Genomic DNA, 19,776 nt, shown 5'->3' with positions numbered 1-19,776 from the left:
ATTTAAACTATTGGCAAGAAGAATGGTTGGATAGATAATGTAAAGATAATGAATGGTGCAATAGAAAGTGCTTGTCTAACAGGCTCTTATTAGGAGCAGAAGGAGTGGAAAATTGCTTTGCCTCCATGGTCTAATTTGCCTGAACACCCTTGATACAGAAATGAGGGTTGAATTTTGGTTATTGGAGTAATTGGTGGGGCAATAGACACTGTGATTCACTGCCTGCCTATTGGTAACAGAAAGACACCTGAAACATTTAGTTATTGGGCCATTAGCATGCTGTTAAGTACTCCTTAGTGGTAATTTTCTACCAGGGAGGGCAGACAATTAGCTTTCACACTTAGGGATGTCTGTCAATACAGATGGGTGACATGATCAGGGCTGGGGGCTGAAAATTGCTGGGGATTTACACATGAGCCAGTAATGTCTGGCATGTTCTTTTGGGGATAATGTGGACTGGCTCTACAATTTTTTAAAACTATTTGCCAATTTTTAGAGGGGCCTTTAAAGATTTAAGTTTCAGAATAACAGGGACAGAAAGGATGGCTCACAGAAATTAAACTGGAGTCTTACAGGATCTAGGACCCTGATTCAAATATTGAAATGGGGCTTCTCCCTGTTTAGGCTGGGAGTACTATCCATCTATTTTGATGCTTAATCAGAACTTGTATTCAACTAGTATTGAGCAGCTGTTTCATTACAAATTTTGTCCATTTTTTAACACATCCTGGAGAGAATGCATACAATCATAATCTTGGGAACCCAACATGAAATGGTCCATTCTCCAGCATCAAGACAACATTTTGATGAAAAAAAGCAACAAAATATTTTTTCTATATCAGGAAACAAAATCTGTTCAATAGTACAATGGCATCCTTTGCTTTGTAAAACTGAATTTCTTTTCCACAAAAAATGTCTAAAATAATATAAGATTAACCTGGGGCTTTGCATATTTAAATCTAATAAATGTCATTTTAAATGTGAGTCACATGTTCCATTTAAACCTTATTACAAGTACCTGCAGTATCTCTTACTCCTGTAGGTGATGCTGCATTGGCTTTTTTTACTTCTAAACTTGCCCTCAGAGTGAGACAGATAATTTATATATAATATTGGGAGTATTTTATGTTCTGTGAATACACAATCTTCACATAACATTATTCTGTTTTATGCTGCAACATTTTCCCTCTGATTAAGAAATAATACATAAGGGTTAATAAATTAAAAAAGAATGTTTTTTTCTTGTAACATTAAATTTACCCATGAAAGTCACTTTTAATGACTTTGTTGAATTCTTACTTACCCTTTCTCAGTTTGGCCTTGAACTTGTTATTTTACTCAGAGCTGTGACTTCGGAGTTGTATCTGCAAGATTCATCAGCACTATTCAGTCAGCTTCATAATATGAACATTGTTCTTTAACTTCCATCACTCATTTGTTTTCCTTCAAATAATTTTGGGAAGACGGCAAAATTCAGAAGCTTTATTGAGATAAAAATTACTGAGAACAGTTTTAAAAAGCAGCCGTGTGGGGGGGGGGGGGAAACCATTTTAATATTATAGCTGAAGCAGGTTGCTTTGTGTCGTTTTGCACTACTTCAGAACGTGTTTTATGTTTGAGGATGTCTGAGTCTTCATTTTGCTGGTACAAAAAATAATCCATACAGCTCTGCAGTTAGCTAATTATCCACCTGTATTATCGTAAATTAGATTTCTATTTCCTTGGATTTTTTGAGCTAGAGATCTTAATTGCTAAATCCCAGAGATAGAGAAAGAGAATGAAAAAAGGTGTGTGTATTTCCACGGTTGAATTTGGGAGAAAGGACTTGCAACTTGAATGCAAATTATTTTTGACGGAACCAGTTGTGGGGGGCTATTGAGAAGTAGGGAATCAAGAAACAGATTTGTACGAGGGGATGCGTAATCTCTCATAACCTGCTTGGAGCTGAAGCAACTGAGAGTGAAGAATGGAGAGGCTGGGGTGATTTGTTGGCAGTGGAGTAAAGGCGGGGGAAGACTAGTGCGTGTGGTGGGTGTAGGGATATAGGAGTTCCGTGGATAAAGGATGGGTTCGTGACAGTGATGATGACAAATATAATTAAATTGAGGAAAGGTTGAGAAAAAAGAACGGGTCATAATTTCTTCACAGTTCCCTTGCCAAATACAACCCACAGCGGTTGGTAATGCCTTTCGAAGTCACACCATCCACCATCACTTCCCACCCGGAAAGATAAATAAGAGAAACAGGCAGAAGATAAAGTTTTAGGAGAAAGAAAAATACATGAGAAATGGCTGATAAAATAATATCGAGACATCAGAGTCAGGTGGGAAAAATCATATTGTCAGCAGCGCAACGCCATGGGAGATCGAGCATATTGCTGACCTACATCTCCACGAGTAGTTTTTTTTCTTCAAATCGTAACAAAATCCATTAGAATTGGGGGATATAGCCGAGGATAAGTCCGATGGCCTTTCCATTGGTTGTCTTCGAGCTATGTGGGTTACTCCTTGCTCTCCGTCCAGTACCGTGTAAATACAAACAAACCTGACGTCAGGACGGCAGCGGCGGCGGCAGCGAGGGCTGCCACGATCTGAGCGGCTCGCCAATATCACCAGAGAGCACGGAGCGAAGGCGAGAGGCAGCCGAGGCTGTCATGGGCAGAAAGTTTATCCTGTTTCACCACTCAGTTTGTGTTTTGTTTCGCCAACTTGGCGGCCTCGCGGGAATAAATTCAAGGAAGACAAGCCAAACTGTTCATTCGGAAACCAAGCCGCCAGCTGCCTGGATTGCATAGTGATTTAGTCTGTACAGTTTTATTAAAAAATAAAGAGTATTGTACGTTCAGGATCTTGGAAGGTTCAATATTTCTTGCTGTAGTGTTCGCCGACCTCATATCGCAATGACTTGGATGTGAAGGTTTGTGCAGTGTTTCTCTCTCTATATGGACCTCTATATTTTCAGTAGGCATTAGGCCAGAACAGCAGTGGTTTCGCGGTTTATTAACTTGAGTGCGACTGACAGTCCAGAGGATATGTCTGCAACGAATATGAAACGCCCCCAATTGAAAAGTCGCTGAGGCTCTGCGCAGATTGACCTTTTCCTCCCGAAATAGAGTGCGATACAGAAAGGAGATTGCTGCACCCGCCCCCAGCCCAGCCATTCAGTTGCGGTTTTGCTGCAATCTCCAGACGCGAAGTTTAACTTTTCTCCTGTAATTATTTGTTGGGGATGAGGGAATGAGGCTGGGGGAATATCAGAAAGGGCAGCCCCCATCCCCGCCTCCGGTATTCCTGTAGGTTTCATGTCGGCATCGAACTGAAGGCTTTGCGTGAAAATGGTGGGGTTTTTCACTTGAGGCAACCATTAAATAATGAACCTTTAAGCAACCCACCGATCATCGCGGATTTTTTTTGCATTGCGTCACCCGTGTGGAACAATTTTATCCCTTTAATTTTCATTAGCAAAATAAAACTGAAATTCATTGAGGTTTCGTGAGGATGGGCTGGCGGCAGTGAAGTGCCGGGCAGTTTGGCAGCTGGTGTTTTTGCAGTGTGGGGCGGCAGATGGGGGGCGATCTCCGGGTGGTGCTGCGCAAAGTTGCCTCTCGCTGCGGCTCCGCTCCCTTCGCAACTTGGCCTCGGAAATGTCTTTGCAGCTCATGCCTGGATGGCAGCTCCGCCGGCCAATGGGAAGGCCGGGGCTATTAAAGTCCCGGAGTGTCGGCGCGCCCGCCCCGGTTTCAGCCAATAGGCGGAGGATGTGGGCGGGCCTCCCGCACTTTCTGTCCAACTAGCGGAGAGATTCTGGAGGGGCCCGCCCAATCTTTCCGTTCTCCGCCCCTTCTTTGCAGGAAAATAATACATAACATGCTCGAACAGACCCTCGCGTATATATTTATATTTTAAAGATCTGTATAATGTGTGCATGTTTCATGTTTGAACTGAATGTCCTTGCACGAATCAGCTAAAAAGCGTTAAAACGAATCGTCGGAGAGAACGGGTAAGTGGCAGAAGCCAGCGCTGAAATAGGCGTCGCGAACAATTTAATTAATGTTTTGCATTATTATTGACAAGAAGACCGAAGTTGTAATTGAAGCCGTAAGTGCTGTCTGGTAAATATTAAGGCAGCAGATGAGGAATAATGAAACTCTAGTAGCTGCGAAACGAAATGCTGGAAAGTGAAGGCGAATAATCGACGATGCAAAATCAGCAACTCGCTGGAGAAGGGCAGATCCAGGCACTTCAGCAAAAAAACTATGATCCAGATCAGTGAAGTGTCATTGTCAAGTCACCTGTAAATCAGAACTCGGGGGACAATATCCGAACTTTTGCAGGGAAGAGCAAGAGTATTCTTTCGGGTCCAGCAAAATTCCCAGTTGGCTGAGAATAAGTTATTTTATTCTGCAAATATATTTATGCTATGTGCACCTGACTTAAACTATATCGTCCAATTATTTATAAACTTTGAGCAAGCGAGAGGGGAAAGTTCTAGAGCATTTAACAAGATTTTAGTTTTAATAACTTGATCTGGTATATAGTCATTCTTTGCACAACTGTTTGGACAACTAAATTTATGCACTATTCAAACATCGCCTGCATTAATGTGGGTGCTTAAATGTGCATTTTAAATATTAAATAGTACCTTACTTTAATCATAACTATTGCTTACCTCATGTTAATTAAAACAGAACTTGGACAAAATACCTTTCTGTATCAAATCTTCTGTTAATACTTATCTTATATAAATCCCAAACACCTAGTTAAATAGAAAACCTAAACTCTGAAGTAGTCGGCTTAAGCTTACTCTGAAATATTAAAGGGTGTAGCAATGTACTTCGTTTGGAATATTTTAGCTCATTAAATTTATTAAAGGTAATGCAAAATGAAAGTATTTGAGGTCTTTTTAACACTTGTACTGATGCATAAAGTGTTTGTCAGAAAAAAGAATGGATTATTTTTAAATTGAAATTTAATTTTGTTATAGGTGTATTAAAGAACCAGCTATGGAAACCAAAGGATATATTGACTACCCAGAAACAATGAATATTGGAAGACAGTGGCCTCTAAATAACTTGCGTCCTGTGCTGGGAACAATGAGATTAGTAGCTGTGACAGCAATGCAATGACTGTTCTTGATGTTAGTTGCATACCTCCTGTTGCAAAGAGCGATGATGGAGAGAGAAGGCAGGAGCTGTCTCCCATCCTTCACCATCAACCAACTTACCAAGTGCATCACCAATATCAGCATTCTGGTTTTCTTGCTTCAGATCCAAAGTGCCACCTAGGATCTGCTAAAGAACTCTCAAAAACCGTTGCTGAGTCTATGGGTTTGTATATGAATTCTGTTAAAGAAATGGAGAGTGAATTTAACTACAGTATGCAGGCTGAACAAATGGAGGGAAGGTCCAGCAATATTATTGAAAACAGTGAACAAGAATTGGACCTTCAAGAGGAGAAGGCTAATGCCATCTCGTCACAGCGAGGGATGAGGCGATGTTCTTCTTCCTCTAGCCCTGGTAGAAATAGTCGGGGTTCATGCATCTCCAGTCCTATAAACTACAATAATTTAGGCTCTTCAGTATCAAGTCCTAACAATATGAACTCTTGTGTTCCTAGTCCTGCTAAACTAAATTACTTAGCTCTATCTAGTCCAGATGCTGTTAGCAATTTGGATCTTCCACCTCTAGCCCAGACAACATGAATAATTTGAGTAATTCTGTCACTAGCCCAACTGATGTTCATTGCGCTATCTCAGGTTCTACTAAGCTAAGTAGCCTAGCCAGGTCTAGCCCTAGTAATATGAAACAGTTGTGCTCTTCCATCTCCAGCCCTGTCCATGTTGGTAACCTGTGTTCTTCAGTCTCAGTCCAATAACATGAGCTCTCCTCTTTCCACTCCTTCTAATCTAGCTTCACCTCATTCTGTCTCCACTAGTAATACAATTTGTCCAGCCCTAATATAACAGTGTGCCTCTCTCTCTCCAGCTCTGCTGTAAATAATCTTGCGCTTTCCCATCTGCAGTCCTGCTGATGGGTCAAGAATGATCATCGATCTCCATCAGAACCCAGCAGTAGGAAATAAGGATCGTGAGGAAATTAATGTATTTAAAAGACGAGAAAACAAAAGGTGAATGTTTAGAGACAGGTTCAATTAACAATGACAATCCTGTCCAGTTTATAAAAACAGAAGTAGAAAGTGATTTTAGTGGTTCACATTTCCCAAGTAGAGGTAACTCTGACCTATCTCATTCAATGTTCTCAATGCCTTTAAAATGTGAGATGAATGAAAATGCTTGTATGAACACAGTGTATACTGGTCAAGTTCAGAAAATCCCTTTTCAGAAATTGCTCATCAGCTGATTGATCTCAAGACAAATTATGGAGACGCATTGGACCTTTATGGAGTTTAGGGGCTCCTGCATCTTCCTCTAGTTCTAGTTATGGACATGATGCCTTTTTACAACCAAACACGACGGCAGTGATCAAACAGGAGCCAAATGACGAGGGCTACTGCCAAGCCACCTGTTCGCCTCCATCCACTATTGTAGGTGTGAACTCAACTGGACAATCATTTCATTACAGAATTGGAGCCAGTGGCACAATTTCCATGCCCTGTCCTTTTATGAGAGATCCGAGACCTCAGCTTTTAAATTTAATTACTCCAGTGTGCACTGTACTTGGATCCTGGAAATCACACTCTGTCATGCCACAGAACTCCATAGCTGGCAAAAATGATTGCTATCCACTGCAAGGATACGTTCCTGAGAAAATGTCACGGTGAGTTCTGCAACATTCTTGATTTTTAAATTGTTCTGTTAAATTAATTCAAGTTCATGTTTGATCTATGCTCTCACAGTTAAAAGTACATTTGTAAATGTCCAGAAAAAAGAATGATTAGTATAGTGCAGAAATTTCTACATGATTTACTTATTAAAGAATGCATGCCCGTTGTATTCTTGCTGATGAACGTAGTAGGTTTGATGTGTGCTGTTAAAAACAGAAATATATGAATGTTAGTTGAAGATTGCTGAAAGCAGAAAATTAGTGCTCTGTATCACATATTTTCTAAAACACTAGAATTATTAGATTCAAGATGTTTGTTGATTCTTTTCTGAGAGAATTGGAGGGTTTTGGAACTCTGTGTTTGTTAAACATTAAAGATACTGCACAACAGGGTAGCTCTCTGTATTTTGACCTATGCAGAATAAAGCTCAATTTGTGGTATATTATGGTACTGGGGTAAATTTGAATGGTCTTCAAGTGAACAATATGGAAAAATATAGAGAAAACTGAAAAATTAACAGTAATATAGAGAAAACCATTTTGTATCTACTCCATGAATGTGTATCTTTGGGTTAAGATTTGTTATTTGGTATCTGAGAGACACAACAGTAAGATTCATTAACATCTTACTTAAAATGCTTAAAAATATATAAGTATATTTGGGAAAGTTAGAACATCAATATGGAGAAAAACTAAAACAAAAACTAGATTATTCACATTTCATTATAAGCAATAATGAATGCCATGCATCTGTAATTCAGTTTTGGGTTTCTGATAGTCATGAAATGCATTCCATGATCTATGGTGTCAGCAGAGACTCTTGATTGAACTGTGGTTCAATTATTTCCTTGTCATTTTCAACAATTTCTTGTCCCTTGGGACTAAAAATATTTGAAATGGTCATATAGATATAAATCCTGTTTTAATATAAAAGGAGTATTATTATAGAAGACTCCTGTTCCTTGTTTTGTTTTTACTTTTGTATCCAAAATTGTATCATATTTGAATTTACTATATTTAAAATCGTTTAATTTATCACCATCAGTCGTATAATTGGTTTAATGTGATAATAGTGTTTCACAATCACTTAATTTCAAAAGTATGTATGAAACAATTAGAAATATAAACTTGGTGAAATGGTACATGTATTATCTAATACTGATAACACAGAAGTATTGATTTAATAAGCTTGATATATTCCTCTAGATTTCAAATTGATTTGTGTATACTGAATGTGTGATTTGCTTGTAATTATTAATCAAACTGTTACTGTAAGAAATTGAATTTCAATGCCTAAATTCATTTAATATGATGGAAATAATGCCCAAAGCTATGAATGGTACATTTTAAAATGTCTGCATTTGATAGTTTTCTCAAGTACCTGGAAAACATTATCCAAGTAATGTTCAAGTGCACTTACGTCTCCTGGTGGGAATTACAACAGTGCAGACTACAGAGTATTCAGTGATTCTGCTATTGCAGAGTTTGGGTTCATGAATTTTGATGTCTAATTAAAATTAGACTATAGAGGAAAGTTTGGGGTGCAGGAATGTGCATTTTCACTGTCTAAGGTGCTATATTTTATCAACAACAAAACATTTTGATTTTATCTGCTGATAATTTAGGCCACAGCTCTTTGATGCAGGATTGGAATCATTCCTGAGCCTTGTGGCTCTTTTACAGCAATAATAATTTGTAAATAGTTTTGTTGTTTGTATTTGGAGGTGGGTAAGAACATCTAACAAGAAATTAACTTGCATTTTTTGAACAAAGAACTGCTTGAGTGAGTTGTAGTTTTCAGAAAATCTACCAAAGCTGCACATCAATAATTCCCAGCCATTGGCTTAGTTAGAATTCACATAACTGAATCATTGTGAGCATAGCTTGTGAATGCCCAGACTTGCACATTAAAAATGTTGTGTTGCTATTTTATTTTAAAGTCAAGTGCTTTACTTACAAAAATCAGAATTATGGTCTTTGAGCAGGACTTGATTTTTTTAAATCATCTGAATACATAGTGTTTAAACTTATGAAACATGGTTTGCTATATTTAAACAATTTCAGTGAAGAATGTTTTGTACAACAGGTATGGGGAAATTATTATTTTTGGCAACATCATAGAAAGTAGAACCATATAATTTGTCATCCATGTGGCAACAACGCATCTTTAGCAAAACCTGGCTAAGGATATGGAAAGTTGGTGGTTCTGCTTCCAAAAGCCTGTGCTGCCATGGAGTTTCATGTGTTGCATCTTCTTTGAGACTTGGGTGTAGATTTCACAGGAAATGTCAAAAGCTAGGAAGAACACAAATGGCACTTGTAATTTTGACAGGGGTCTTAATGGTCCAGATAATCCTGATTCTTCAAAAATTCTATCACATTTTTTAAATTTTTGTCAGACTTACTTGCAATTCTTCTTGATTGAAGTGTTCTTCAAGTGGTTTGGGTGGATGGTGATGGCTACGTGGCAATGGCAGGCTGAAGGCTGTTCGAGTAATATATAAATATTAATTTGCATGAACATCTGCATTCAAAAAGTCTATTATTGTGCTAAATAAATGTAATTTTGTACGATGGTTGATGAGTTCAGCCTTTTTTTTGTGAAGTTTTTCCCTCATTAAAGTAGGAGGCATGGATGTAAGCTGAATGCAGGTTTCTTGTGCATGGAACACAGTATGTAAAACCTTATCTTCCACAAAAGCATTCATTACTATGTATTATCACTTCTTACAAATCAGCTGGCTTATAGCTTTAGTATGGCATTTTTTATTCATTTATGGCAGTTTGTGCCACAGACATGTGTTATAGAATTTGAGCTGATTTGCTTGAAGTTACTTTGCACCTATGTTATCATGCCAGTGAAGAATTGCTCTCAACCCTTTCTGGGAAGAGAAAAAGCAGTTAGTTCAAGAGAGTTAATTAACTGTATAATGCAATTGTAGAAGCCGGCCATTGTGGAAAATGGGTGGGGGGGAAAAGAATAGCTGGTGAAGAAAATAATTGGTACTTTGCTCTCGTATATTTACAAGAATTGACTGAAAATGGTGGGATATCAGGTATGACCTACTCCCTGGATTTCTCTTCATTGGTTTTCCCCTTGAGTGTAACTTAGAAAACATTTTTTTTGTTACTGTATGCAACCACTTCATGCATTCAGTGCATTTTTTAAAAAAAAATTAACCTAGTGAAAATATAAGGATTGTGAATGGAGTATGTTAAGCATCTGGCAGCAACTATCAGAAACTGTAATTTATAAGCTTGGGTGATATACATACATACATACATACACACACACACACACACACACACACACACACACACACATATATGTATATACTGAATAAATAACAGTTATGGTAACATTTTTAAAATAGAATTTTGTAATGTACTGTTCTTCATAACTTGGTTTAATTTAGTTAATTAGAATTCCATTTATTTTAATCCAGTTAGCATATTAGTACTCACTATTTCATAAATTTAAGCTACCATTCTCCATTTTCTAGATAGATATCTATTTCACCTTAAATCTCCCAATATTTTTTCCAAATAGTTGTCTGTTCAGCAACAAGACATGGTCATTATGAATCTGTAGATGTGTGATAAAGAGAGGGGAGAAATGCAGTCTGCGTTTTTCAAGCGTTTTCTTCTGATTTAGTTATGTCTCAGTGTTGTTGCACAGCATGGCATGCAGTTGGTGATAAACTTAGTGCCTTTTTCAATAGCCTGAAGTAAAATTAAAATGTTCTTTTTGTTCATATTTTGTGTTAACCAGTACTGTTTTTTAAAAAATATACTGTTGGCCTGATTGTTCCATGTAGAAATAAGATAACCTTGTCTTGTCTCTAAGTTGAACATACCTGAGTCTGAATGAATGCAAAGGAAAGTGCTCCTGCTTCTGTAATTGAATATTTCTAACATCAGCAATGATATTAAGAACAACATTTGTACAGTTTTTAACCATATATCTAGTTCAGTTTCTAAAATAAACTCCTGTTATTACCAGATCATTTCCTGTCCATTAGTATTTAGTTCAGACATTCTATTTCAGTAAAAGATATTACTGTGACCATGAGGATGAACAGAAAATCTGAATGAAAAGGTCTGTCTGCTTCTAAACTAATGTATGTCCTTTTGGTTTTCTAAATTGGTAGGTGTACTCAGAGGGTTAATGCATTGCAACCTCAGATTGTTTTTAAGTACTTTTCATGATTGCCATTAAAAGTAGAGTTTGTTAAATTTGATAATTACACTGTAGTTCATGAGCTTCATTTCAGAGTAGCTGTTAGTTCAATTATTAAGTGCCTTCAGGAGCCATTGCTTAGATCTGTTGGCATGATAATCCTACCTAATTGCTTCAGTTGTTGCACTGACAGAATTCAGATGGCAGTTCTTTGAAAAAAAAATTCTAAGTGTGCATGTAAAAGAATGGGAATGAACAACTAATTGGGATTTGACAATAAATCTGATTAGCTATCCCCTCAAATGCAAAACTTTTTCCTTGTTCATTATAAGACTATGCTGAATTGGCTTATATCATGACATGGTGCTGGTCAATATGTATTTTAATACATGGTTTGCAGGATATGAATGATCTATTAAATTTATTGGTGCAATCATATTATTAGCAATTGCTTCAGGATGAGGATGACAGAAGTATCTTAGAATTATTTTTCCTCTTGACAGATTATCAGGAGCTTCTGGAACAGGATTTTGCGGCCTATGTTTAAAATTAATTTGGGGAAATGAACAATCATAACTAGAATTTAGGTGACACCTTTAATGTAGAAAACATCTGAAGATAATTCACATTATACAATTAAATACAAATTGGCATGGAGCCAGGAAAGAAGATATAGCGAGGTGGTTAACAACTTTGTTAAGGAGGTACATTTTAAGAAGGGTGTCAAAGAGAGGCAGTGAGTTGGATAGACAAAAAACATACAGGGAAGAACTGGACAGTTGATTACATGGCCATTGCTGGTGAGGCAATGTCAGAGGAAGATGAAACAGGAAGCCAGAGTTGAAGGAATAGAAATTTTTGGAAAGTTCTGGGATTAGAAGCACTTATAGTGATAAGAACATTGTAAGATCGTGGAAGGTCTTGAATGTGCAGATGAGAATTTTATACATGCATCTGTGATGTTGGGGACATGGGTATTACCAGGGGAAAGATATAAGATTACTAGGTCATTATCAATTTCTCCTTGCCCTCTTTTCATCAGGTGCAAGAGATTTAACTTCTACTCTTTTGTGGACTTCTATAATAATAAGCAGGAGTTTTTTGATTGTGCTTCTGTACTGGCAGACTGTGCATAGTTGTTTTACAGCTATTACTGACCAAATGTCAACTGCACAAGCTTTTCAATGACTTTGAGATTTAGGCAAGTAGACTCCAAGTAAGCAGTTAGCTCAGTGTTAGTTTAGGGGTGTGGTGGGGAAATGCGTTTTTCAGTAGGGATTGGACAAAGTCATTTCTTGCCTAACTTCACAGTTGCTTTTCTTGAGGTGGCTGGTGGTCATATCAATACTTCTCTGGTGAAAAATACCTGGCAATTTGTATTTCTGGAAATAGATTTTCAGAAGTAATTTTAAAAAGTTTGCAAGTGAGTGTGAAAAGAAAACATTTTTGTCTGCAAACTGCATTGGTAGGTAGAAATTCAATCAGACTGATGGATATTCAAGGTTGGAGAAGCAGGGTTACATTTATTAGTTTATGTTTTTGAGCTTTGATAATAGCTTGCTAAATTTATATAAAATTGTTAGCTGTCTCAGCCCGTATGGTTGGCTTTGAGGCTCTGGCTTATCCAGAATGATGCAATATTTTTTCATCACACCACCACCTTTGGTGCAGTGAAAAAGTATGAAGTTAGTACAATGGTTTGGATCATCAACTCTCAGTGCACAGAAGTGGGGAGGCTAATTTGATTTATTCTGTTGCTGAGTGTCACTTGCATAGCTATGGAGAGGGTCAGGGAGAAGATGCAGGGTCATCCAAATGGGAAACCAAGAAGAAGAAGGTACCTTCAAATCTCTTGTCTTCCTCATACCTTCTACTCTGTGGCCCCTTCTCTTATGACCATAGCAATCAGTCTAGAATTGCTGTTGCCTAGGCACAGGAATTTGGGCCTCTGCCAAATTGGTAACAATAACATACAGATCCGCAGCATTATGTGGTCTAATTATTTTATCCAAGAGATTAGCCTGTTCAAAAGTAAATTTTACATTTTAATTCTTCCATAATATCCACAAAAGATTATGGCCAAGAGGGTCTGCTTTGGGGACTTTTGCAATCCAAGTATAAATTGCACTCTTAATTAAGCTGGTCTTCCAGAATGATTATTTGCTCTGCTTTATGTTCAAATACATTTGTATATGGGTGTGTGTGAAATCTTCAATGCAATAACAGTGCAATTGGGCAGCATCTTAAAACTTAATTTATTATTTTAAAATGTTTGAAATCAAAATATTTTCTGATATATGAAAGAGTGATAATTTTGTACAGTTTTATTAACCCAGGTAGAAATGGGTTTAACCCAAGAAATAATGTTGTAGGAATGCAGTTGTACAGTGACTTCTTTTCAGCACAATGCATCTGAAGATTAATTTGTTTTCCAGAGTGGCATGTGATTCCAACCCTTTCCTGGCCAAATCATGGCAGCCTGTATCTTCGACTGCACACTTTTGCTTAATATTCACTCATGCACATTTGACACAATTAGATGTGTATCAAATGACATAGTACATTTTATTGTCTCATCATGAATTCCCATCATTGGGCATTTGTGGGACAACCATATTTCTAGAATATTCAAGGCTAGGTCCCCACTTACGTTGGTGCCATTATATGCCTCCTTCCCTAGAGGCTCCAATCCTGTTCATAATATCATGGCCTCAACTACTCATTACACCTCCAGTTGGCCTAGCCTTTTGAACTGCTCAGACCCACGGATCAAGGTCCCATTATTTTTTCTGTCCCATAAACCACCACCCACACCCACCACCCCCCCCCCCCCATGTCCTCTCTCTATCCCTTTCACGGAAACTGATTTCCAGCTATCCACCAACTATCAACTGTTGGTGGCCCTGAGCGTGACTCCATCCATAGCCCTCTCTCCCATTCCCCACCACCTTGTTACAGGCACCAAAGTGGCCTTCCCAAAGAAGTTGAGTAGCAGAGCATGGACCCAGGTGCCACTGGAATTTTAGTGGTGGGTCCACCACCAAAACAATTGTTGACACATTTTACCATTCCTATTATTGCACACGACAATTTTTGGGTCACAGTTTTAATTTGGCATATTCATCGCCACCACTGAGTAATCTGATGTGAAATAAATGATTTTAAAAAGAATATTGAATCATTTTGCTGGTGTCTTTGATACACAATTATTAGTTTCTTAGTAAATTAGAAAAATAATATTTTGAAGTTTTTAGTCGTTTTTTTGTCCTCTTGCACTCCTAACAAATGCTTATTATCCTTATTTGGAATAAACTTTCTCTGGTGATCTGAGTGCATGGTAAATTTTGTGGCTATATCAAAACTTATTTTAAATTAGTGTTGAAGTTTGAGTTACGTGAAGCTTCTCAATCACTGATGATAGTTTGGTCAATTTTGGCAAATTGCTTTGGATGAATTAGTGCAATCTCTAGTAGAGAAAACCACAGGTCCACTATTTTAAAGTTAAATAAAACACACAACATAAGAATCCATTTCTTCCATGCCATGCTCTTTTGAAAGAAAGTTAATTAATTCAAAATTATTACTTTTCCCTCCTACTTTTTCAGTAGTTTTTTCTTCCTTGCTTAAAGGATTAAGTTCTGTTGGAAACCTGCTCTGACACATCTGCCATAGATGCTCTTTGGTTAACAGCAACAAAGAAGAGCAGGGAGCTTTTCTGATGTCATGATCAACGCTTCATTCTTAATCACATCAACACTTTCTCCTGCCTAAAAATGATTATCTGATAGTTGATAGTTTATCGATTTGTTATGTAAATTAGTTTTCAGCTTTGGCAACAAGCCAAAAATATTAAGTATAAAAATAATTCATTTGCCGCGTGCTTTATAGAAATTTTGACAATATGGAAGACTGCATAAATGCAAGTTTGTTCCTTTTTTAAATCTTGCAGCATTGTGTGTTAAACTGTTGAATTTATTGTTCACATTAACTGTGGAGAAAAATAACTTGTCTGAATGTGAGGGAAGTTGTAAAAGGTTTCATGATACTCTGCTATGTTGGTGAGAACTTCCAGCCATTCATCACTGGTGATAGTTTCTGATGAAATCTAAGGTTAGTTTCTAGCTATAGTCTTGGGATGCAGGTTGGGAGTGCATGGCATACAAAGGTGTTATGCAGGCAGTTTGGAGCATTGTATAATTGTCAACTGCATGATGCATGGAATTGCAATTAACAAGAGTGAGGTACAGCAGTGGCACATCTCTTGGTCAAGTTTCCATAAAACTGGCATTCCAGTGAATGTAGCAGCTATAATGTTCCTGGATTGGTCCTCGCCTCCTCAAAAAGAGAAATTAGTTTCTATTGGAAGTTTTTGTTAACACAGGGACTCTTCAGGTAAACCATGAATTCAAGTTCCAGTTTTGAAGTATTTGTTCATAGAGATCCAGCAACCCATTTCTTGCAGAAACAGACAGGTTGACATTTCGGATGTGCAGCCTTCATCAGACACAAGGGTGGTGGCTAACACACAACTATACAATGACCAATAAATTCTGTGAGTGGGGAAAACAGCACATTGTTAAATAAAAGGTTATACTAACAAAAGGCAAAGAGGAATAATGAAACAAATCAATGAAGTTAGACACAATGAAACAGAGAATTCTGACTAGGCCAAGAGGTGGATGGAGGGCTTTGGTATTTGGAAATGGAAGCATGAAAATCTAGCAAAGCAGAACATAATCCAATGGCCCAGGATTAGATTGGGCAGGTAATCCATGTCTGTCACGCATAAGAATGCAAAAGACCACTGAAGTTTCTGGCTGTGTTGTCATACCTGGTTTTGTTTGGAACCTCAAATGGAGTGTTGTGAAATATCCACATTGAATATCTCAAGAAACTTTTATTTTATTGGCTCAATCCCATATCCCACTGACATGATATAATGCAGTGTTTCTGAGACTATGTTTAACCAAAAGACAGAGCCACAAGAAGAGAAAAATAACAAGGCATTTTTAAAAGATTTACAACTGGGTATTGATGAGCTCCATGAATATAATAGATCTTTCCCAAAAACTTGGTTGACTACACATGTATCACCAAGAATAATTTTCTTTATTATTCATTCATGGTGGATCTGGATGTACCTTACTCACAAATGATGAATTATCATATTTATTATTTTTATTTGCAATTGTGAATAATGCTTCATATACATATGTAAGTAGTTCAAACATACACTTCATGCATCCTTGCAAGGAAATTTGTGTTGCTGCATACAAAAGAGCTGCTTTGGCCAGAGCTTTTCTGCATGCAAATGCCTGAGGCATTGTGTTTGGTTGTTGAATTGTGGGAGGAGATAACTGTTACACTGCTTTATTGTCGTGATTCGTTGACCCAAGCATTTAATTGATGGGGTGGGGGAAAGGGGAGTGTGAATACTAAAATGGGCACAAATAACGAGACCATAGTCCTCAAGAGTTCAGAATTACATGACTGTGAAAAGGGACTTGGCAGTAAAGAAAGAATTAGATTCTGTAACATTATACTGTAATAGCTATGATTTCACACCCAGTCAGTTTAGAACTTTCATCACATATACAAGAAAAAATCCATGGTCTTAATAGCAGCATTACTTGAAACATTCTCTCACTTCATACTCTGGTCTTGGATCACAAGCTCATACTGTGTCCAGTTCACTTAATATGTTATGCCATCCGTCAAAGCCCGTTTTTTATTTTTTTTTGGGATTGGGACAACACTGGCAAGGCCAGCATTTCTTGCCATTACTAATTGCCCTTGAAATGTCAGTGGTATGGTAGTTATTACAAAATAAAAATCTGAGGGATAGGAGTAGTCTACACTTGGAAAGGCAGAGATTGATCGAAGATGGTCAGCGTGGTTTTGATAGGAGGAGATCCATGCTGACCAATTTGATTGAATTTTGCAAAGAGATAACAAAAGATATTAATGATGGTAAGGTGATTGATGTGGACTGCATAGACTTCAGTAAGGCCTTTGAAAAGGTTCCATAAAGGGAAATCGGTCAATGATTGGAGCCCATGGGATCCAGAGGAAGTTGGCAAATTGGACTCAAATTTCACTTTGTAATAGAAGATGGAGAATGATGGTGGAGGATTGGTTTGTGATTGTGACCAGTGGTGTTCCACAGCATTGGTACTTGGGACCCTTACTGTTTGTAATATGCACTTTCGATTTGGATATGAATGTAGATTGCATGATTAGTAAGTTTGAAAATTGTGGTTTTATTGATAGTGAGGAAGATAGTCATAGGCTAGAAGCTGACGCACTTTGGGATGATTAATAAGGGTAGGACAAACCCGATGAATGGCATGGCCCTAGAGGAACAGAGTGACCTTAGTGTACAAGTCCAAAGATCCCTGAAGGTGGCAGCACAGGTAGAGAAGAAGGCTTACGGGATACCTGTCTTCATTAGCCAGGGTATCCGATATAAGAACAGGGAAGTTTTGGTATAACTTTATAAAACATTGATGATTATGTTACTGATGAGTAATACAGAGGCCTGGACCTATGATGGGAAGATATGAGTTAAACTCGCCTTGTGATAGTTGGTAAATTTAAATTATTAATGTGGAATGAAAAAACAAGAACAGTTAGGATCAGATCAATAAATGCCTACACCAGCAATTCTAGCATTCGGTGAATAAATTAAAAAAAAATCTTCATCACCATCTTAAACAACTACAAAGAGGCAATTGGTTGGCTGTTGGCATATAAAGATCTGAGATTTCCTGTCTGATAAATTGTGAATAGCTTCAGCAGGTTCTTGCTGGGTGGCAAGAGCCTAGTTTAGGGCATTAGAGCACCAGACTTCTCTTGTGGGATGTGAAAAGTCACCAAACTTACCATTTCTATCCTGAAAGGCACCTGATCAATAAAATAAGGTGGTTGTTCTGTTTATTAGCCTGTAAAAAAAAAAGGTTCAACAATCTGGGTACAATTTCAGTTGTCTATTTAATTATTTTGGTCATGCTGAAGACAGCACAACAAGGATTTCATCTGGAATTCCATTGGTTTGAACCTGCAAATAATTTTGTAGCAGGTAATGTTTCCAGTAATCAGTTATTTCAGCCAGGGTCTCATTGAATGTACAGGATCAAGGGGCTGAGTGGTTTCTCCTTGATCCCATGCCTAAGTATGGTTATGTGGTCATTCGATTAATTCCCCTGGAATCTGACTTGGAATGGACCACCTTTGATGGCTCAAGGAATTCTAGAAAGCTGCCTCTGATGTGGATGCTTGGCTGGTGACAAGAAGGACCTAGGAAGGATGTGGAAGTGTTGGAAAGGGTGCAGAGGAGATTTACCAGGATGCTGGTATGAGGAGAGACTAAGGGAGCTAGGGCTTTACTCTTTGGAGAGAAGGAGGATGAGAGGTGACATAATAGAGGTGTACAAAATATTAAGAGAAATAGATGAAGTAGACAGCCTGTGCCTCTTTCCTAGGGCACCAATGCTCAACACAAGAGGGCATGGCTTAAATTAATGGGTGGGAAGTTCAAGGGAGATATCAGAGGAAGGTTTCTTACCCAGAGAGTGGTTGGGGCATGGAATGCGCTGCCTGGGTGGTGGTGGAGGCAGGTACATTGGTCAAATTCAAGAGATTGCTAGATAAGCATATGGAGGAATTTAAAATAGAGGAATATGTGGGGGGAAGGGGTTAGATAGTCTTAGGTGAGGTTTAAAGGTTGGCACAACATTGTGGGCCAAAGGGCCTGTATTGTGCTGTACTGTTCTCTGATTCTATGAAAATGTTATCAGGCTCCTAATGACATCATTGGACTTGATTTTGATGCATTCAGAGGCTCCCATGTGGTTCTGGATTTGCCTCAAACTGTCTTTATAAGTAAAGCATTGGAATGACAGCAACAGCGAATAAGGGTATATTTCCTTAGACAAAAGTAACTGCGGTTGCTCTTTTCCTAGCTCCTCCAAGTCATGGTAGGTTACAATTGCTGCCCTTAACACAATTTTAGGGACATTGAAGCAGAAGTTATTACCTTATGGAACTTCAGTAATTAAGATATTGAGCCCAAATTGTCCAACTTGGTAGCAGTGTTTTTCCTCTACAAAACTTGTTTTGTAACTCTAAAGCATTACAAAATGGATATTTATATTACTCAGGAATCAGATTCTTACATCATGTTATGCAACAATAATAGGGCCAGGTGCATTTAAAGTTATGTAAAGAAGGTTTTTTGAGTTTTAACCAGAAGTTGTTTAGAAGCCTATGTGTCTCCAAAAGGAAGAATGTATACTCTTGTTTGCAGGCTTTTGGTGTTGAATATTACTGTATCTGAGCTGCAGGATAAATTGTAGTTTTCTGGTGGAATTTGCATTAGTGACCAGGCTTTCTGTGGTTAATAATTAAGAATAAACAAACACTGAGTATTACCAAGTGACTTTGCCTCCAGTAAAACTGCTATCAGTTTGCAATGTATGACATATGTGAAAGGGTTTTGTCTCAGTTATTTAGATGGTTCTCGGAAGCTGCCATTGCTTTTCTGATTTCCTACTGGAAAAGTTTGTCTGTTTTACCTGGCATAGTTCAGTGGCATCTCCACAAAATTGTTCAAACTCACTGGAATAATAAGCAAACTAAAAACTAACGTTACTGTCCTTTCCTGGGGCAGCTCTCCCAGACTGAGGCACTAGATACACTCAGGCGGCTTGATTGAATAGACCAGCATTCACGTACTCAACATCAATTTCCCGAAACAACTCCCTATTTCAAACTCTGTCTATTAGATTTGATTTTGATGCATTAAGGGAGAAAAAAT

At 37.9% G+C, this 19,776-nt stretch overlaps 1 protein-coding gene across 2 annotated transcripts in view; it reads left to right on the top strand.

Annotated features, from left to right (window-relative positions):
• The first annotated feature begins 2,553 nt into the window (after window positions 1-2,553).
• The window catches only part of nr3c2 (nuclear receptor subfamily 3, group C, member 2), a 269,119-nt gene continuing 251,896 nt past the window's right edge, over window positions 2,554-19,776 (top strand). The window contains exons 1-2 of one of the 2 annotated variants that reach the window (XM_052034930.1): window positions 2,554-2,916; window positions 4,984-6,775. In XM_052034930.1, the coding sequence (XP_051890890.1) occupies window positions 6,606-6,775 (170 nt within the window). In that variant the 5' untranslated portion in view covers window positions 2,554-2,916; window positions 4,984-6,605. Of the gene's footprint in view, window positions 2,917-3,838; window positions 4,000-4,983; window positions 6,776-19,776 lie in introns of those variants that run through there. The other variant, XM_052034939.1, reaches the window with a different exon arrangement.

Source organism: Pristis pectinata, chromosome 2 (assembly GCF_009764475.1).
Source record: "Pristis pectinata isolate sPriPec2 chromosome 2, sPriPec2.1.pri, whole genome shotgun sequence".
Taxonomy (NCBI): Eukaryota; Metazoa; Chordata; class Chondrichthyes; order Rhinopristiformes; family Pristidae; genus Pristis; species Pristis pectinata.
The sequence above is the reverse complement of the archived record's forward strand: the minus strand, read 5'-3'. Positions and strand labels throughout refer to the sequence as shown.